Raw genomic sequence first — 21,658 nt, 5'->3', positions numbered from 1 at the left:
GATAATGGGTTTGATATGACATGCCCCCGGGCCCTGATATGCCCTCTGTATCTTTCTCCTGACAGGCATTTATGAATCCTGTAGCCATGGCTCGTGCTCGGGGTCCAAAGCCATCATCTGGACCAACCATACAGGATTACCTGAGTAGACCTAGGCCCACATGGTAAGATGTCAGTGTTTTTGCTAAGGTTGGGCGACACTGGTAAATGATATCTTCCAGCTTCCACTATAGCTTCCACTGCTTTTGCTGTCAGCCATCTTGTTTTATGCCATTAACATCAAAATATGTTCAAAGCTATCGCTTTAGATGACCAAACTTACGGATGCCATTCCAGCAACTATCGTTTCCCTACCCAAGCTATCCTGCACGGTGTCAAAGCTATCGATTTCATTCAAAAGCTACACTTTCTTAGGTACCCTTGGAAATAGTACTGGGGTTCCTGCATCATTTACCAATCTTCCCAAACCTTAGCAAAAACTGCCCTTGTAGCAATATCACCGATGTTTGTTAGGCAATATGATTATAAAGAAAGACACAGAGAAGTAAATGAATGTACTTGCAAGCAGAAGAAATGTATGAATAAACCAGTCATTTTTCGCTGTCTATGCATATAAACATATACTAGAAAATGAAAAGTGCCTTTGATATTGCAGACGTTGCAAATATTTTTAATCATTTTGATTAACTTTTGATACACCGTCTCAATCTGTGGTGGCTGTGATCATTTTTATGTCAGTCACTGTTGATGTTTCACTTACTTTGGTTCAAAGGGCAAATGAGAATGACATTGCGTTGTTTCTTTGCTTATGTTTGTTTGGAAACACTGCAGTATTTCAGCATTGCATACAGGTCTACCTATGGTTGATGTTCATTAGGAAAGGTGCCTTTCTTTTTCATGAGTATGTGTACGTACAGTTTTGGACAATCTGATGAAAATCAGATGTAGAGTACGGCGACGTCTACTTACTCGTACGTGGTATTTTCTTGCTGTCCCCTCTCACTGCGACAGGAATAAAATACCACGTACGCGTAAGTAGACGTTGCCTTACTCTACATCTGATTTTAATCAGATTGAGTTTTGGACTAACACACTTACATGTAAATATACTAGTTACCTATCAAATACTGTTGCAGGGATGAAGTTAAAGAGAAATTGCAACAACAGAAGGAGAAATCAGGATCCAGTACAATGGCAGAGTGGGAGAAAGTCATGGAAACTGTAAGTAACAAATTTAATCCTTTGAGTGCCAAAGTCAATTTTTGTCGCCTTTATAAAATGTAACCCAGCCAATCTCTTTAAAATTTTTCCCAAAAATTTTGATCAAAAACTGTAGCCAATGTAAAGAACTGTCCATTTGGTCCAAAGTTATCAAAAAAAATACAAAAAACCCATAAAAAACTGGTAAAATGTTGCAGGAAAATTTTAGAGGGAAAAAATACAGCACTCAGAGGGTAAACATGTATTATCATCCTCTTTGTTGCTCTGTGTGACTTATAGCCATTTTTACCCTTACCCCTTTAACCCTTTTCCTGCCGAGCGCCCCTGTCCGTTATCCTGCCAAGTCGGTCAAAACCGGCCCCCTTTTCCGTGTCTACAGAAGATAGGCTCTCCTGCACGCTTTCCTGCCAGGCATTTGGCGGGAAAATACCGCATTTTTGGGGTACGATTACCGACCATATACGTGTTAGACTTCAAAAATTTTTGCATGCCCGTATAGAGGGGCAACCGCTGATGAGGTTGTGTCCAGAAAATGACGAGGTCACGGGCGTTGTTTGCCCCGGGGGACGTGCACTTTTATGCCCTTTTCTAGCTTACTTCGCGGAAGTAAAGCTCGTTCGCCGGCACGCACGGCCACACCGGGGAAACATCACCTCGCTCGTGGGTTAGTAGAAGACCCAGGGGTTAGTGCTATGGGTGCGGCAGCACCCTCAAACCTGTCCTGTTTCCCCTGGGTTGTGTCACTTGGCCACGTACTTTGAACGACTTGGAAGAGTCGCACAGTGCAGTCCACTTTGACGTAGTGTCAACGACATAGTTCCGCCATTGAAGGAAGGCGTGTACGTAGTTTGGCCAGTTCAGTGCACACTTAGCTCGTTAGTGTTACCGTTTCCTAACAGGTTAGTTTTGCAGTTGTTACTAAGGTGCAGTTTTGTACCACCTTAGCTCTGGACAGTGCAACTGCTCCATGCACTAACCCAAACGACAGATGGTCGGTACAACGTCTACGTCGCACGAGCACAGCCTCCGTTGGGCTGTGCCCCTCCCACGTGATACAACGCACGTTCATCCATTACTATAGCGTCCTTACGGATCTGCCAAAAACGAAAGGGGGTAAAAACAAAAGAAACGAAAATATGCGATCCATAGATAGTATTTTATTCGGAATAATTTACATTATGCCGAACAATAAATCTCGGAGTCTGTCTCGACGTCCGAGTGCATGGTCCGTGTTTCAAAAATTAAAAAGGGGGTGGCAGATCCGTGTTTCAAAAATTATAATCGGGGGAATTGTACAAAATAATCCGTCTAAACAAAACAAAACAAACGAAAATATGCGATCCATAGATATAATTTTATTCGGGAATAATTTACATTATGCCGAATAATAAATCTCAGAGTCTGTCTCGACGTCTGAGTGCATGGTCCGTGTTACAAAGATTACAATCGGGGATTGTACAAAATAATCCGTGTTTCAATTTACAATCAGCGGATCGTAAAGCACAAACAAACGGCACAACCGTGCTCAAAATGTGATCATGGTCCGTGTTAAGAATAGTCAGTCAAGCCACTGTAAGGCGAAGCTATCCCCTGTCCGTTATTTACGTCGGGTTCTCTTGCTGATGGGTGTCGTCGGGGCTGTGTGAGTAGAGGTCTGCACGCCAACGCTCCTCTTACCTCGTACATCATGCGATGATGAAAAGCCGCAAAACACTCGCCCTCGTGAAGATGAACCCCGCACAGACTACATCCTTTGGCCGTCTCAGACAGTCGCCCGCTCGCAGTGTTCTTCCCCTCTCTGCTGCATACTTTACAGCATTTCTGCCCCCCCTCCAAGCGGCTGACAACGTGCATCGGCTGGTTTTGTGGATTTATGTACGAGGAAAGAAAACGGTGGCCTCGCCCTCTCTCACACTGGGCTGCGATCGCCCACAATAACCGCCAATGAGTTGTTTCCCGACACGCAGATGAAACATCTTATGGGTCAGCTTACTATCAGGGTGTACATGCTTGAAGCATATACGTATGCATTTACCAAGGCAACATCAATCAGGTAACATGCCAGATATGTCCACCATCTGTGATTCTTGTGCCCAGTGTGAAAGTACTTGCGCTTCTGGTTGGCTCGGTCGACACCTCCCATGTACCGGCGATAATTATACAGCGACAGAGGCACTTGTCGCTGCTCGTCTCCCTCCCCCACTGGCACGCACTCCAAGGGTGGATAGACCGTATTCAAGATCAGCACCTGAGCGTTACTATCCTGATAAGCAGTGATGTTAAGACGAGAGTCCGTTCTGGTCGTGGCTTTCATATCCCCAACAGACAGAGGAAGGCGCTTCCTCTTACCCGGCGGAATTAATTGAGGGGGCATGGTGCGACGATTACGGCGGTTAAAAACTCCCCCCCATGTAGATCCCGGGCTCCCTCAGCTCTCTAGCAGTAACGACCGTGCTAAAAAAGCTATCACAAAAAAAGATGTGATTATATTCCACAAAAAGGCTGGGCCACCCCCCTCGTAATTCTTTTTTCCACACCCCCCCCCTGCCGTCTCCCATCAGTCCGATCCCGAAATTTCACACCTAGGTACGGTGCAAAGTTGGCGATGTATGCAGTGGTGGAGTCGCAAGCTGCCATATCTTAAAACCGTCTCGGTCAGGCTTATGCGGTAATCTCTGCTTAAATTTAGAACGGCCCTTGAATCGCACCATGCCCTCGTCGATGGAGATCTCTTTACCCATCTTATAATTATTTACGCACCTGTCAACTATGGGCTCCATCCATGGATTGATTTTATAAAGGGGATCCTCCTGACACCGACGTCGGCGGCGTGCCTCATCAGGATCACGACGTGGATCGTTCTCTGGGTCTGCCAGATGAAAATATCGCATAAGCTGCTGAAAGCGACTGCGGGTAATCACAGTAGAAATACCCTGGTTTCTCAGAAATGGATCGCTAGACCAATAATCCTCCACTGATGATTTACGGTCGATACCCATACAGACTAAGACGCCAATGAACGCCTGCACCTCTCGGTAGTCAGCGTTACGCCAGTATTTATCGATCTTTCTAGCGATATATCGCTGGTGGAACTTGGCGTATTTATTAGTCTCGTCCTTTGCCAATCTGATCAGTGTAGCTGGAATAAACTTAAAAAAGTAATCGATCTCACGGGAGTGGCTGGGCAAGGTGAAAGTCGGTCCTCTCTCATGGTCAAAATCGATCTCCTCAAATATATTAGCATCGGTAGTTTCCGACATACGCCAGACAGGAGGGGTGTCATCCTCCGCCAACACAGCAGCAACGTCATCATCGTCGTCAGAGCTTGCCTCACCTACATACTGCCTGTCATAAAAGTCATCGTCCTCTGCCGCATCCTCGTCAACCTCCGAGTCGGACTCAGCGGTGATATCACCATCGTCTGGGCGTCTGGGCCTGAACTCGCCCGTAGCGGCATCAAGGATCATATCTGGCTCAAAATCAGGTGGGCTATCCTGATAACGAACCCTCCGCACTATCTTTTTCGGCGGGGACATCGCAGCACACGAAACTATGGCAGGAGCGGGCTGGGCAGCCTCTGCTGATGACGAGGACCCAAGCTCTTTCACACTGGGCACAGGAACCTCTCCTGACGCAGGATGAGGGCTCATGGTGCACGCAACAGGTGGTGTCCCTCCCGGAGCAGCCGGGGAAGAACCAATGGCATCAGCCGTCTCGTTACTAACTGTCTCACTAGCAGCAGCAGACGTAGTCTGTGCAGGTGAAGTATCTCCCACAAGAGCAGCAGATGTCTCTGCAGGTGAAGTAGTCTCTCCCGGAGCAGCCGGTGAGAACCACTGGCAACCGGTGACCCACCATCATCATCGGTAGAACGATCATCTTACGTTTACGCTTACCACTGGGCTTTCCAGCCGGAGATAGCTTCGCCTTACGGGCGAGTTTCTTGCCCGACTTTTTCGAACGTTTACTAGGGACATCACAACGATCGCTACCACTACCGCCCGGAGACTCTGCATCTTTGAGCTTCAGTCGTCTGCTCGCCTTCAGAAAACTTTTGCGGTCCGTCAAGCTCATGTCTGGAACAGTGTCGACAGACTAGCAGGTCCCACCCTTTTAAAGCCACAGGGAAACAAAGCCTGGACATGATTGGACGCAGGGGTGTAACACCCCTGCGTCCAATCATGTGTTAATATATGCAGCCACCTGTTATTATAATGAACCTACGCAATCAGGCCACCAACCGGTGCTGACATTCCTACCCGTCATGTAAATTGCCTGTCCGTACCATTTGATATGCTAATAATACTCGTTTGCAATGCAAATCCCTCGAGCACTTAGCATACCATAGTCAATGTCATTAGCATCTCAACTTGACATTCCGTCCAGCTGGGTACGTGGCATGCGCACCTGCCACCAAGGACGTTGCCCAAGCCCATGCTCAGTACGGGTGGGAAACCCGTATCTTTAACCTCATGTCCCTTCTAAGTACGCCCGAGCAAGGCGTATTGTCATCCAAGTCGGTGACAAGCCAACCCGACTGATCGCCCATTAAGCAGTAATGGACTGGCCGTCTCGTTCTTGTACGGCAACGAACAGTGCTTCAGCGGCTTGTTTAGGTCATAACCGTTGCCTTCCGAGCGGCTTACCCAACTAAGGCGGTCAAAGATGAAGGATACCAAAATTGTCAACAGCTGTCTCAGCCTCATCCGTTGGGCAATCATGGCTCCTTCAAATAACATGGCCAGCACGTCTACGTCATCAGCGGTGATGACGACCCGTCATTGACGCCCGAGTGCGTAAAACTCGGAATATACCGACAGGTACCTCTACCTGAGTCGGTTATACCACGGTATAAACCAAACACAGGTCTGCCAACTCCCGTTAGACTCGGCCGTTAGCCGAACTTCACAGGGACAACATAGGCGTAACAAGTCGGTGAACAACGGTTCACGCACCTAACCGCAGCCGCCAAGTCAGTGAACAATGGATCGAATTTCGAGGCCTTGTTCGTGAATGGCAAGGCTGAGGCGGTGTGTTTCGTTGCACGGCTTGAACGTCTAGAGCCAAGTGTAGCCGACAACGTCCGACATCTGACTGGGTAGTCTTTTCGAGAAGGTAACAAGTCGGTTAAAAGCGGTGGTTACCCTTCACAAATGTCGCTCAAGTCCGTTCGGATCAGTTCCATGTCAGGGACTAATCAAGCCGAGTCCGTCAAATCCGTCCGCACTTCCCGTCAATCAGGACTAAGTCCGTGATTTTCGTCTCGCACCATTGGCAAAAATTGCACCGCCAGCTGAGGCGGTCTTAGGCGGTTGCCTTATAGATTAGCATTGCCGAGACGGTCAATTTCGGCCGCAATCTATGTAGTGGCTCAGAGCCAAGTTAGACCAAACTCCGCTAGGATACGTCACCGTGCTAACCTGCCAAGTACGCTACTCGTCCCCCCAAAAAAAACAGTCCCCCAACGGGTGGGGGACTGGCTGGGTAGCTTCTGCACCTTTCCCTGTCCTCTGACTCCCTGTGAACCCATTTCCAGAGCAAACGCCGTTCCTCGCCCAAAACCTGTCCTCGAACGACCCCTAGCGTGAGCAAGGGTTTGCTACACGTAGTTCCGTCGACTAGGCAGGAAAGGGGGTACCAAAAAGTACCCGATTTCCACCGCCTTAGAGAATAACGGCCGTGGCTGCTCAGCTTCTAGCTACACCGAATTTCAAGCGGATTTTCACCGACTTGGCAGGAAAAGGGTTAATAATAATAATACCGATTTGAAAATTTCCTTTCATAGACTTTTTTCATCTTCAAAATATTGTAAGGTCAAACTCTTAATATTTCAAAAATTTGTTCTGATATTAAAACTTGTAAATGGGCACACAATGGATCACTTGCACCGAATGCGTGGTTCAAGGTTCATGAATATTCCACATTGATAAAGAGTCATTAACATAAAAATTTTAATATTGAAAAAATGCACATTGATGTAGTCTGCATGAATGAATACTAATCCATTTTGTATCTTGCACCGAGAGTGATCAACGACATGAATGCTGAATTTCACTTAAAATTTGGCACCTTATCAGGAATTCTATGAAAGTTAACCTGCAACCATGGAGACATATGGAGACGCATGATTACTGATTGACAAAGTTCACCAAATTACACATGATGTCAAACCATGAACAGAAATGGATTACATACTATGGTTACCTTTATTTCAAAATAAAAAAACAATAATTTCATTTGAAAAATGTACTTGAAAGTTTCAAAGTTCATTGTGACAGACTGAAAGCACCTATTTCATATTTGATACTGAATATCATACACCTTACATTTCTGTATTTCTGTTCCAGTAAGAATATTTTGCAAACGATGAAACATGTAGGCGAACTTCAAATCTATTATGTTTTTCATACAAATGTTGTTGAAGGCTTTGTTTTATTTTCTGGAAGTTTCTGTAATAGTTTTCCCCATTGCCTTTTGCCTAGAAATTTCAAATTTTACTGAATTGTTGAAATATACTACTCCATTAGCTCTGTCAGTTTTATTGTATAAAAAGTATTATTTTGCACTTTTCTAGAAACATAGAGAGGTTCTGAGAAAGCAACGGGAAAAAATCCTAGGAGGATCCTCAAAGGACAAGAGAAAGAAATCCAAGAGGAGAAAACGTGAAAGGGTGAGTTCATCTAATTTGAGGAATGTGTGTATGGGTCTGGATAGGAAATGCTAAATCAATATTAAATCAAGACAGAGAGACATACAATTCACTTGAGCTTGGCAGTTGCTTGTATCTTTGTTCATATATTTTTAAGTATAGGTACTCAGAAACTGTTGTATTTCAGATTTTTACATTGGTACAGATTTCTGCAATGTGTAATAGTGTTTAAGAAATAAATTTATAGAGTATCTACAGACATTTACACTGGTATCTGCTGCATCAATTCTCATCATACATTACAAAAGACGTATGACTAACAAAGTGGGATACTAAGATTAAAGAGGATTTAAGTGATATAAATGTTTTTGACCTTAAGCAAGACTGAAGATCAGCAACAATCAGACTTCTAGTTCTGACCATGAAAGGTGTCCCACTTACTGTACCAACATGGTTTGCAAGAAACTGAAGTTTGAGTTCAGTTAGAATAGTCACTTTGAGTCTCATCTTGAGATTTCATACGCAGCAGATCTTTTTTGTATTTGATAGTTAGTAAAATATTGGTTATGCTAGGTAGTATCACAAGTTTAGAAAATCTTTTGCCATGTTTTCACCATATACTCACACATGCAGTTGTTTGAGTTTCATAGAAAAGTGAAATTTGAGTGGAGTGATTTTCTACTGTGCTCTCGCTGTCGCTCGTAACTTTCGTAAATTACGAACAAAAATGAAAATTTACGAAAAAAAATGAAAGCCCGATCGGCCATTTACGAACGATTTTGTTATTTTTGAAGCCTGATTTTCGGTCAAGATTGTGAATTCCGGGGAAATACTGTCATATCTCGTCTTTCAAAACCTACGCTGCCCTATCATCAGCGCATCGACACATGGTGATAGCTGGCTTTGGACTTTGACCTGTAATAACATGAGCATGCGCGAAAAGGTTTCAAGATCCCGGGTCTTGTAATCTCATAGTGGTGTGTCATGCATTACCACCCCATTACGGTAGTTTCGAGACACCCAAACACTCACATGCTGTCAACTTTCCGAGTGGACTGTTGAAGCGGATCGAGGGAAGCGGGCAGTTACAAATACTTTGGATTGATAGTATCCAGTTGGGAAAGAAAGTTGGGCATAAAAACGGCAACTGATATGAAAAAAATACGAAACAATGAAACCGCCGAGCTAGAAGAGATCAAGAACAGTCAGCCTGAAAGACAGTCGAACTACAGCAGAACTGCAGTCCGGACCGCACATGGTTGAACATGTACTGCACAGTGTTTTTCTGTGCATGGAGGTGGAAGCGAGCCGGAAATCTTAGATGTCATAGATTTGTCATTTGACGATCTGCAAATTGAATTTTTCAGTCAGCTTGCCAATTTTAATAGGTTTCCTTCAAATATTTTACAAGAAACTGTCTCAGCAAATGTTATGAATACTGATAGTTTTCTATGATCCAGAGAAAATGCTGTGCACAGTCCCATGACAAAAAGTTTATCCAGACAAAAAATAAATGACGATCATCTGCAGCGTTTTAAAAGTATAACTGTCTCTAAGAAAACATTAGCAGGATCACCAGTCTCAGTTTGCGTACTTAAATTTGATTGAGATGAGACAAAATTTGTGCGAAACCACAGACTGCCAAATGTTCTGATCAGTGATTGTTTAAAAAGAATTTTAGAGATGAACATGGCATAATGACTGCAGCTATAGAGGCACCACCTAGTACCTATGAGATGACATGCATACTTTGAAAGTAACAGAGCTTTCCAAATATGAAAAACAAGGGACATATTTTCTAGCATCTAAAACTTGTGCAAACACTGATAATATTTGATAATATTAATGACCGCTTCATAAATTAATATATATAATCATCAACCACTGACTACACACACAAAGGGAGTTATGATTTGTGTCACAATATACTTGAACATGTTATGTTGTGTAATAAAGATAGAGTAATTGAATAACATTCATTGGCCGTTGACTAAAATTACACACTTTATTGAGACAAGGAAGAAATTTCAATGTTACAAGCATTCATGACCCATGATGTACTGTGTTATTCAATAAATCTTTTGAAAATGCATATCAAAATATGAGTTTTCATTGTCAAAAAAACTAAAAAGGGATTTTTCATTTTCTTTTGTCTTTAATGAAATCATTCATCATTTCTATCCCCTTAAAATCATCTATTGAGTACCAGAAGTGCTTGTTGAAAGTTGGTGGTTCAGAATAACAAATTTGTGCTTACTAATATTTTTTGAACCCAATTCGTAAATTTACTAACAATTTCGAAAGGCCAGGGAGAGCACAGTGATTTTCTAGCCCAACCATTGCAGTGTGGGGAAAAGTGCTATTCATCAAGGGTTGGATTCCTGTACCATTGACATTAATTATCTCTGAAGTGAGAGAGAAAATTGTAACATTGCAAAGTTACTTCCACAAAATAGAATTTTTCATTGTGACATACATTTTATGATTTGTGGTACATTTACAATGATTCTCAGTTACTTTGATTCTCCAAGTCTCTATATCTCAAAATCTATTACACTTTCATATATTACAGTGTACTCTGAAAATGTACTCTTGCGTTTCACAAACGTTCATGAAACTAAATTATTATTTTCCAATTATTTTATACAATCTTCTGTACATAGAAATTTGAGCAGAAGAATTGCCCTCGTCCCTTTCTGCTGAAATTGTGGAAAATATTTACAAGTAAATTTATATATGAACAAGTTTCAAGGATTATAAATACATTGCAATGAGACAGGGACATGACGTATGATATATTGCAGGCAGTAACTCTATAAGTTTCACTGTACACAGCAATGCTGTAAGTACCAGGGTGACAATGTTGATAATTCTTCAAGTGCAATTATGCAGACAATATAGTGGTAGAATGTTGTGAATGTGGTGTGCTAACCATAGACTGTAGAAGTCTCGCTTCTACTGTCTATGGGTTAACCCAAGGATTGTCAGAAATGTGATCTCACAAGTTACAACATATGCACATGCTGTACAGTCAAAGATAAGTTTGACAAAAAATGTCAAAGAAATGAAAAAAAAAGAAAAAGAGAATCTTACAAGACTGCTGTTGATCTATTGAACTGAGTGCCAACTAAGAAAATATTTGTGAAGCATCATTTTCCATCATACAGTTGCATGTATATCAATCTGTTGGTATAATCAGTTTCTGTCGTAATTTCCATCCAATGAATTGCCTCTTCATAGAATATTTTCTGAAATTATTTTTTCTTCAAGTCGCCTTCATCTTCCTCCTCATCTTCAAGATCTTCTTCCTCCAGTAGTGACACGGATGAAGAGTATGTGAAGGTGAGTGTTAAAAGCCACTAATGTTGTGAACATTCTGTTCATCTGAAGGAGAGGGGAGAAGTTGTTGTTAAGATGTTGTAGAAATATCTGCTTTCACCAGGCTGACAGAATGTGCTACACTCTGTGCAAAGTGATACCTTGTTTTGACGGAGCATGTGTAGTTTTACCCTTCATACATACGATGTATCCCCATCTTGTGGTGTGCGCTGTAAGCCGCTGTGACCTGCCACTGATTGACAATCGAAAGTGCTCACTGTCAGTGTTTTTGCTAAGGGCGGTAAGCAGGTAAATGTTACCGGGGTTCCCCTTGGTATATCAATGCAATCAGATTAGGAACAGCAGAAATGTTACCAGGGTTTCCAAATCATTTACCAATATTCCCCAACCTTAGCAAAAACACTGACTGTGATCCAAGAACATGCTGAAGCTGTCATGTATCATACGTGGGTGACTCACAAGATTTGATACAATTCCTGGACACTATTCTTCAGAGATTACTGTACCGGTACACTTGATATACTTTAATTAGACTATGTGTAAAACCACCACCTGCGCTGTATCTCAAAACACCTTTCTGCCACCGTCACCATATTTTGCATTGCACAGAAAAGATTACTCAAACCAAGGCAGTCAAAAATATGACATGTGCACATGTGAAGCAGTATCGTAAATCATCATAAGCTACAAACATGTGATGCCAGATGAGGCAACCAAAGGCAGTCAGTCAAATGTGGTTGAAACACAGTCATGTAGGCTATCAGTGCATACTGTGATTTTTTTTCCCTCCACAAACAATGATTTTACCTACAAGTCAGAACTGCAAAAGACAGCATTTGACGATTACAGATATCTCAAATATTTAGCATCCATCCAAATGCTAATGGTTTCACACATGCAGCTTCATTTTCTCTCTCTTCTGAAAGAAATGAACAGTAGTCCCTAAAAATATATCTTATGACAGCACATCTCAGTAATGTCTTTCTAGTACTTTGGTGTCCTCACAAAGGCAGTATACAAATGCCTTACATCTACTATGCTTTTGATTCAAGCATACCAAATATGCACCTGATAACCTTTTGCTTTCAAAACATCTACTCACGTTTCTGATCTGTGATTTTCAGAGAAAAAGAAAGAAAAAGAAAAAACGGAAACATCGCAGAAGAGACAGCTCAGATGACTTCCACGGAGAAAGCTCAGATGAAGAATCAGAAGAGGTAAACAAATATTGACTTTTTCAAAGTAAACACAAACTGCAGAATACTGAGTCCATATCTTAGACGTGTCCAAACCTGTTTCATTCAAACTTTCAAAATGCAACAAAGTGGTACATGTTTAGGGAGACCAAGCAATATGGCAGTCATTTTTGTCACAAATATGCTATTTTGACATTACTGCATCAATTTATTCAGATCAACAATGTTGTAATGCAGTTTGTTTACATTAGTATGCTGTCTTTTGTGTACTTAGAAAAGTAGTTTCACCAACTGATATGTTATACCATATGTACCCAGTGGCCACACAATGTATTGCCATTTTCAAGAGTAAACGCTTTTCACCTTTTCACAGAGATCAATGTTATTTTATAAATATGCTCACATCCTATATATTATGTAATAGCAGCAAATGATACACATACTTTCTGTCATATGCTATTGAATAACTGTTTCCACTGAAAAACAGTAACGTTCAGTGAGAAACGCAGTCAAGGTGAAAGGATAGTATTCTAATGACAGCAGAAGGAGCTGTGTTACCATTCAGTAAAGATAACTAAATTTTCATTATGTATAACTTTTAGTCACAACATTCTGAGAAGAGAAGTAGAAAGAAGCGAAAGAAACACAAGAAACACAAATCCAAGAGAAGGCGTGACAGGAGATCTGATAGTTCCATAGATTGATAGTAAAATATTGTGTGTATATTGTGTGATATGAAGTGAGTGGAATTTTTTTACAAGATCACCATCTGTACCCTGGTAGTGACGTGAGCAATGTTCTCAGTTTAACATCAGTTGATTTCATCAAGTTTGAGAAATAATCAGTTCTCTGATAGATAGTTGATGTGTACATTTGTATAGTTACGGCTTGTGATGTGTCTTTTAATGTTTATTTAAATCTCATAAATTCCTAAAGTATGCAAAAGATAGTCTGTACATAAGAGAGAAATCTTATCAGTGTAATTATACAGAATGTGTGACAATACTTTTCACTGCAATTTTACTACATGTATATGCACATTTTTCAAAGTATTTTCTGAACCTAATCTCTCAGTGAAATCTTTAGTGCATATATCAAGGATACGGTAATAATGGTGTGGTGAAGATTTATTTCTGATGTAATTCCATAAAATGCTTTGTGTCAGAAATTTATTTGTTTCTCCTTCTTTAACAGAAAATGAATTTGCGTAAATTTTTACAGAATAGTGCGTGCTTTCATTGAGTCACCATACATGTATCTGTTGAGTTTTGTAGATATATGAAGAGGAATGAAAATCTCCCCTATTCGTATAATTCAGAAAAGTTGATTGGTGTTGATGCTCAATTTCAAATATTTCATGATATGAATGTGAACCATGAATTACTTTTAGATTTCATTTTTTGACAATCAACTATGTTGTTATATTGGATTGTAGAGTTTCCCCCATATTTGTCACTTGATATAATAGTTGCAAAAACTTTACAGCTACAGTTACAAAGCTAGGAAAATTACAATGCAATGCGAAACTGAAGGGTTCCACAGGCCGACTGACTCTATCAGTGCAAGATACGGGGTAGATTAGTATTCATTTATGCAAATTATATTAATGAGCATTGTTTAGGTATTGAAAGTTTGTGCTTATGATTCTGTATCAGTGTAGAATATTCATGTGCCCTGAATCCTGCATTGTACAGACTGACTACAATATTTTGATTGGATTGACTGCAAGTGTTTGGCCGTGTCTTGTCTCATAACTCACATAAAATCAGCAAATTTGTAAAATGTTCAATATTTAGTGAATCCAAATTTTGTGTGCTGTGAATACTGTGAAATTTCATTGTGTGGACATAGTAGGCCACAATGGCCCTAAGACACTGATTTTATTAGCCATCAAGGAGAAAATACATATGAAATAAGAAACACACTCTTTTTCATTTGAGGAATATTTAAACAACTTTCTTGCCTGTCATCTGTAGATATCCCAAAACCTAAATAGTGTGTTTTTCCTCACAGTTTCTATAAATTCATCTGAATTCTATTTTAAAACAATTTCAAGAGAGGAGAATTGGCTGATCAAAACTTTGTAAATAGCATAGTTCTGATATTTTACCCTGTTTGAAGTTTGCAGTGATACATACGTGAGCTTGCAGTGATACAGACATGATTCTTGGTTACATATTACTTAACAAGAATGACACATTTTTAGCATTACTAAGCAAGACCTGCAGAAAGGAAATAGATTTGACATTGACATGTTTTCAGTTTTATTAGTATTGCTTCCTTCCTTATTTGCTGCATTTATTATTATGAACTGCCATGAATAATCATGAATAATCATGAATAAGATAATTGGTAAAACTTCGATGATTTGAAGATTGGTAGACCAAAAGTAGAGTAAGTTCAAATCTTGACATTGTTTGAAGTAGCTACATGTATGTCATTTTAACAAGACTGGCCAGAGGTGAGCAAATCCTATTGTAGAAGGCCCAGGATACTGAATATCTAAGGTTTGGCTCATACAGCTTTATTGGGTTTGCCATTCCATTGGCAGACCAGTGATTACCATTACTAAATTAATGCGCTTGTGTGTAAGATTGGCAAAGAAGACTTAAGGACTGGCAAAATTAGGCTGTGGGACTAGCAAAGTAAACTGCAGGACTAGCAAATTAGATGCAGGACTAGCAAACTTGACTGCAGGACTATCAAAATACTTTCGAGAACAAACAAATTGACGGCAGGACTAGCAAATTGCCGGTAGATGCAGGACTAGTGAACTAGACTGCAGGACTAGCAAAATACTTGGAGAACAAGCAAATTAAACAGCAGGACTAGCAAAATACTTGGAGAACATACAAATTAGACAGCAGGACTAGCAAATTAGATGCAGGACTAGCAAATTAGACTGCAGGACTAGCAAATTAGATGGAGGACTGGCAAAGTAAACTGCAGGACTAACAAATTACTTTGGAGGACAAATAAATTGGACTGCAGGACTAGCAAGGTAAACTGCAGGACTACCAATTAGACTGCAAAACTAGCAAATTAGACTGCTGGACTGGCAAATTAGACTGCAGGACCAGCAAAGTAAACTACAGGACTACCAATTAGACTGCAGGACTGGCAAATTAGACTGCAGGACTGGCAAATTAAACTGCAGGACTAGCAAAGTAGACTGCAGGACTAGCAAATTAAACTGCAGGACTAGCAAAGTAGACTGCAGGGCAAACATTGAATGAGACTGCAGGTCTAGCAAATCAGACTGCAGTACCTTCATTTCCATTAATATCTGTCTGGGTTTACCTTGTACTGAATGGATTTGCTCACCCCTGCTGCTGTTTTATTGTAGATTCAAGTTCATCAGAGATGTAGGACAGTAAATATTAATACACTGGTCAGCTGAGCTAAAGAGTACAAATGTCATTTTGTTATTATAATTGTCATGAATGCAATTTGATACTTAACTCAAAGAGTAAGTACCTGGGATGCAATTACGAAAGTATGGTAATTCACCTGAATTTTATCAGTACTTGTTCAGATTTGCAAAATTTTATTGAAGTTTTCTTGGCAGATTTGAACACATTTGGAAGCTAATAGTTTTGTAAAATACTTTCTTCTCTTTCAAGGACTTCCTTTTCAATTTACCTCATGGTAAGATTTCTAAACCAAATGTATTTTGTGCCAAAAATATTAAAAATTTGAAAATACTCAATATAAGCTCCTGTCTATGTAATTTTGCCACACGGTAAACTACACCACATTGTACAGTGTTATATAATGCTGACACAAACATGAAAATTGCCTTTATTCGGGCCAATTAAAATGTTGTCACACTTTTGTCATTCACATTAAAATATCAGTATTTGGAATTATTTGACATACCATTTGGATATTATGACTACAAGACTGACTAAAATGGGGTCTTTGTTAGAGATATTGAGGAAATACAAACACAATTTCTTGACATTCTTTGAAAGAATTTTCCAGTAAAGAGATACATGGCCACGCTAGAGGATAGTTGGGAAGTTTTCTGACTGCATTTGAAAGCTATTGCAGCTTAGTGTCATGGCATGTAGCATCCAAACACGACTGGCCAGTCTTTCACTCAATAAACTTTCCATAGAATGTTACTGGTACACTAATTTCCCCATGCCACTTCTGTGTATTGTAAACACACACCACAACATTTTATTGCGTATCATTTATTTCTTAAAGTGATACTTTAATATTTAAATTTACAGAATGTACAAAAAATACAAAACTCAAAAGGAAAAGTAAATAAATCTGAAATGGGATTATTGTACTTCAGATATGTATGAGTTGTGCATAAATTTATTTGTTGTGATATGGTGCATATGATTATGTCCATACAATACTTATTTACAAATATACAAAAATATACTGATTAAAATATAACTTTGAAAGTCTCAAAAAGTTACCCATTGAATGATTTCAAATCAACATTAGTAGCATTAATTTGAAGCTTTATTTCTTGTAGGTTGCAGCTTTAATACAGTCTCCCTAAACCTAATTTTGCATTGCATGCCCACAGTAATACACTCATCAAAGTAACACCTTGTAAGAAATGAACACCCTACAAGTAATACTGCGTATATGAGTACTAGTGTCATTTGAATACATATATTTAATTTTTGCATCCCACATGATTATCAGTATGTCCTGGAAATTGTAATCTGTTTTCACATTTATCATCAATTTGAAGTGATTACAAGACTAGAGTATCAAATGGCTTAGAAAACTTTGGTAGGAAAATGCTTGTCTCCAATTATAACGACACATTGAGTTTTGTTGATTGCATGTGTTTGTTTCATTGTGGCTTTATCACCAGATAATGTCAATTTTGATGGGTGTACTCATTACAAATACTGAAGTATTGCTATAACCGTTATCGTATCAAAACCCCGGTATGACAGAACTGTCAAATTCTGTGCTTGTTTGTATTTATGGACCAACAGCACAACAGGAAAACAATAAATTATAAAGTGAGCATGTTATACAATGAATTTTCACATTTAGTTTTTTCACAAAATCATTTAAAGCACCTTGTACCGTTACTTATGGCACCAACACAATGGAAAGAACCTTTTGCCCAATTGTGAAAAAAAAGACAGCTAGACAGTGGACACATCAACAAAACACACAAGACGATGATTAGTAAAGCTAGAAATAGCCAATGTTAGACCACATCTAATGTCTATGGATTACCATGGTACTGGAGTGGCTTTCTGGACACCACAGCTGTCAGTAGGTCTGTGAACATTTTGTTGACACCGTCTCCGCTTTGAGCTGAAGTCTCATAATACCTGCAAATCAGGATTAAAATGCTGAATATGTCATTCAATTGTTCTGTGACCAAAGGCAATGCCTGTGACTGAACTTGTTGAAAATCGTGAAGTTTTATCTTCAAGCAGTGCTTTGAGAGCAACTGAACTGGAACGTTTGTGTGTATGAATAAAAAATGGCTCGGGTAAATAGACACAGTCACAGCTAGACGATGGAATGACTTGAACTTGAGAACAGAACTTGAATAGTTATTTGTGAAATCATTTTTGTGATTATATAATTTAGAAACAGACCTGACTCTCTTTTGGTATACTGTGAAACAAACTAACTCTCTCTCTCTCTCTCTCTCTCTCTCTCTCTCTCTTCACTCTCTCTTACTCTCTCTCTCTCTCTCTCTCTCTCTCTCTCTCTCTCTCTCTCTCTCTCTCTCTCTCAAACACAGTAGGAATCCTTACTTCAGTTTATGTGCTGCAGCCCACTTCTTGCCATCATCTGAGCTGACTACTCGCTTTGCTCCAAGATCAACCTAAAACAATGACAAAATCAAAGTGAGAATGTGATATTTCACCTTAGAGCATCAACGTATTCGCTTGGTAGACAGACCAGCACTTATACTGTCATTAATGTACAGTTATGGCAAAGCCTTGGGTATTTGTTATATGAAAATATCTTATTCTTTGATCGTTGGGGAAAATAGTTCATGCTTCAGTGATGAAGTGAAAAACACAGCACTCCTCTCAATCATTGACAGAAATTGTCTGCATTAATGTATTATGTAGATATACCGGTAATTACATTATTGAAAAGAGTATCATGTGTTTAAAACAATTCAAAAACTTTATTATATCTGTATCAATCAGATCCATGTTATTTTTGGTCCATTATTTACCTGTAGTCGACCCTTCTAACAAGAAAACTTGCAAACTACAAGAAGGAGACTTCCAGAGATTTACATTTATCCTATGACGCATACTTTCAAACAGTTTTACCTGCCACGGTAAACATTACGATGGTATAAACACTCGGTATGACCCTATTCTCTTAGTCCAGGTAATTTATCTACCACACATTACAGGAACTCCGCATTTACAAGCATTGCTATTACCAGTTAAAATATCCTTTGTTGTATGCTGTCTCTAGGTTAACTGACCCAGTTGACCTTTGCCCTCTTCTGATTAAACAGCGGACATAACATTTTCTGAATTTTAATTAATGGAACAACCAAACAACGATTTATATGGGATCCCACTGTGAGGGGATAGGTACAATGAAGCATGATGTTGTACCCTTGAGTAAGGCATTTTACTCCTCATTGCCTCATAGGGTAATAGTTTGTGGATACATCATCATTTCACTGGGCTTTTGTCTGTTGGATGATTTAATACAAATAATATGACAAAATATGTCATTTTATATTATCATTGGTGGCACTACACTAACACAACATACTCCTACCCCTTGATCTTTGCTATTTGGGTCAGCTTTGTGTGCAGGTTTGGCTAAATTGATCAAACAGTCAATGGGATAGAACAAACAGTAGATGACTGTGTTACCTTATTGGCTACCACAACCAGGTATGAATTGCTAGCGCCACATCTGACCAATTCTTTCAACCATATGTCCAGCTGTTCAAATGATGACGGGTTGGTCACATCGTAAACTAGAAAACACGCCTGTGTTTCTATGTAGAGCTCAGCTCTGACGTCAGCATAGTCCGGATGACCTGATAAATCCCATAGATGTACTCTTACTGGAAAAGAAATCACAGCAGGTCTGTAATTTATTGCAGGTTGTTGTAAACCAATGCGTGCATCAAGTACAGCTGGGCTGCCTAAAGTTGGTTTTGATATGCACCTTGCCATCTGAGAGTTTATTGAACCACTCTAATAATGTAAAATTTGGGATCAAACAAGGTCAGATGTCTTAATTGTTGCTGGTAGTTTTCTTGAATCATGATTGGTTTAAGCTTACTTGTTAGTTCAGTTTGCTGTGAAACTTCAATATAGTGCTGTGCTCAAGCTATCAAGTTTGAAAGGTGGATATATCATTTCTGCAAAATGATATCTTACTGACTCAATCAATCTATGAATGTAAAATGATCATGCACTTGCTTGTACAAAGAATGCAAATATCCATCTCATCCATGTAAATAGAATTTGGTTTTACAAGCACAAGTTTGAACAATTGTAAGGCTAGCAGTCCTAAAGTCTAGTCTAGTAGTTCTGTATATTCAGTATTTATATTACAATTGGATGTGCAGGTACCGTATGTACAGCATGTTATCTGCATGATGAGTATTATAGCACATTGCAAGAAGGTAAAAAATTGCCAATGACTTGGACTGCAGGGCAATAGATTTTGACTTCCACTTGTAGTCTTTGACTGTACTCAAGTGGACTTGTTCATAGTCAGTGTTGGTTTGCTGCAATAACATTGGGAAATCTTTTCTTTGAGATGATGTGTTCTTTTCTATTATCCATATTATTCAATAGAAAGTATTTACTACAATCTGATTTACATCCGATGTAGAGATGGGTCGGTCTTTTACGTTATTACGTTACGGTCTTTTTTGTCAGCACAAAAAAGACCGTAATACAATAACATAAAAGACCGACTCATCTCTACATCGGATTTTAATCACATTGATCTGGCACTTACAATCAGTTCCCAGGACGTTCTGTATTTTAAAGCCATAATCCACTCCAACAGTGGCTTGATATGCTGGTGTAAACTGCATGGGGAATAAATGATTATGTAAACATCACAGAAAACTGAAAGATGTAGATCCAGAGTGAAACAGACTTGGCTTACGAGTACAACACATCTGATGATATATTGATTCACATTCACAGGAGAGTATACGGGTTCTGAATCAGTACCCGTATACTCTCTCTCCTGTGAGTGTGATCTACTGAATGTGAATGAAAAAAACCTGCAGAGTGTACTCACATTTTCTCTTTACTGAGCACAAACTATCTGTAAGTATGCTAATTCATTGGCTGACAGCAGAATTGAAGTAGGATCCGGACAAAATTATTTGTACATGTTGTAAGCGGCTTGCTGACTGTACATTTATCGGAAGTGGCTTTGAATTTTATTACGCAAGGAAAATATTGCATTTGTTTTGTATTTTGAAGTCTTGTAACAACACTGAGTGTGTTAATGTAATGGTATAATCCTGTGAACAAGACTTCAATTTTCTCTACCATGAGAGTTACACACCCCTCACAAATCCATCCCTTTGCGAGTTTGCCTAGCCTACCAGCTTTTGCAATGATTGAAATAGATGACAGTATGGTATTATTTATAACATACGGTATGGAAAATAATGCATATAGATTCACAAAATCTGTAGATGTTACATTATAGACGGATGAAAACATTCTTTTACACACTCCGTTCTGATAGAATCAATTGCCTTTCAGTACGTACGTTAAAAACTTTGCTGCCATGATTGGTGAAAAAATTGTTACTCCCCCCCCCCCCCCCCCCGAAATCAAAACGGCTCTCCCCTTTATAACAGTGTACTGATTACTGTTTTACTGGAGAGCTACTGTTGGACAATGTCGAGCTTGGCTTTTTCTGTGCACTGAAATTGCTCACTTACCTTACTCTCGCAAAAGTGTTTGATTAAACATGTTTTTCCGACTCCAACGCTACCAAGAGCCACGATTTTCACCCATACCAACGAGTCAACTACTTTCTTCACATCTCTTGGCAAATGACCTGGTTCTCGATCCATCTCCCGACAGTCTTTCGGAACCGTATATCATTTCAGTCATACACAAGTGAACTCACAGTTTTCTTCTCGCATGTTTCCGAAAAATAAATACTGGCAAATCGCTTGAGTGTTGGTTTCAGGTCAAGCCAGTGTCAGACAGCAAGTCAGTGATATCGGCTAGCGGCTCAGCTGATTAGAAACCTGGAAACAGTAAACTAAATATTTCTATGAG

General features: G+C 39.7%; 2 protein-coding genes across 3 annotated transcripts in view; one reads left to right on the top strand and one right to left on the bottom strand.

Annotated features, from left to right (window-relative positions):
• The window catches only part of LOC139144094 (protein FAM133-like), a 17,614-nt gene extending 1,506 nt beyond the window's left edge, over positions 1–16,108 (top strand). Inside the window, exons 2-7 of the mRNA XM_070714767.1 lie at positions 66–163; positions 1,136–1,220; positions 7,795–7,890; positions 11,140–11,211; positions 12,333–12,425; positions 13,007–16,108. Of these exons, the coding sequence (XP_070570868.1) occupies positions 66–163; positions 1,136–1,220; positions 7,795–7,890; positions 11,140–11,211; positions 12,333–12,425; positions 13,007–13,108 (546 nt within the window). The 3' untranslated portion in view covers positions 13,109–16,108. The remainder of the gene's footprint in view (positions 1–65; positions 164–1,135; positions 1,221–7,794; positions 7,891–11,139; positions 11,212–12,332; positions 12,426–13,006) is intronic.
• LOC139144093 (dnaJ homolog subfamily C member 27-like) lies at positions 7,150–21,658 on the bottom strand. 2 transcript variants are annotated; one of them, XM_070714766.1, is made up of 7 exons: positions 21,313–21,657; positions 20,364–20,436; positions 19,259–19,455; positions 18,161–18,231; positions 17,628–17,725; positions 10,188–11,253; positions 7,150–8,547 (listed from the first exon to the last, which is right to left on the bottom strand). In XM_070714766.1, exons 1-6 carry the CDS (start codon positions 21,445–21,447, stop codon positions 11,219–11,221), a joined length of 609 nt encoding a protein of 202 aa, XP_070570867.1. In that variant the 5' UTR covers positions 21,448–21,657; the 3' UTR covers positions 7,150–8,547; positions 10,188–11,218. The 2 variants fall into 2 exon arrangements, with proteins under 2 accessions (XP_070570867.1, XP_070570866.1); XM_070714765.1 differs by lacking the exon at positions 7,150–8,547 and adding an exon at positions 12,020–12,127 and having other exon boundaries at positions 10,120–11,253; positions 21,313–21,658.

The sequence above is a fragment of the Ptychodera flava genome, chromosome 11 (genome assembly GCF_041260155.1).
Source record: "Ptychodera flava strain L36383 chromosome 11, AS_Pfla_20210202, whole genome shotgun sequence".
Lineage (NCBI taxonomy): Eukaryota > Metazoa > Hemichordata > Enteropneusta > Ptychoderidae > Ptychodera > Ptychodera flava.
Note: the sequence above shows the minus strand (reverse complement) of the source record. Positions and strands in the feature narration are given on the sequence as shown.

Excerpts from the sequence above, each read along its gene's own strand:
- LOC139144093 (XM_070714765.1), bottom strand. The coding sequence starts at position 21,447 with ATGGATCGAGAACCAGGTCATTTGCCAAGAGATGTGAAGAAAGTAGTT. Across the intron at positions 19,456-20,363 it reads GAACGTCCTGGGAACTGATT|TAAGAGTACATCTATGGGAT; the intron begins GTAAGTGCCAGA and ends TTTCTTTTCCAG. Across the intron at positions 12,128-17,627 it reads AAAGCCACTCCAGTACCATG|AAGAGAGAGAAAATGAAGCT; the intron begins GTAATCCATAGA and ends CATTTCTTTCAG.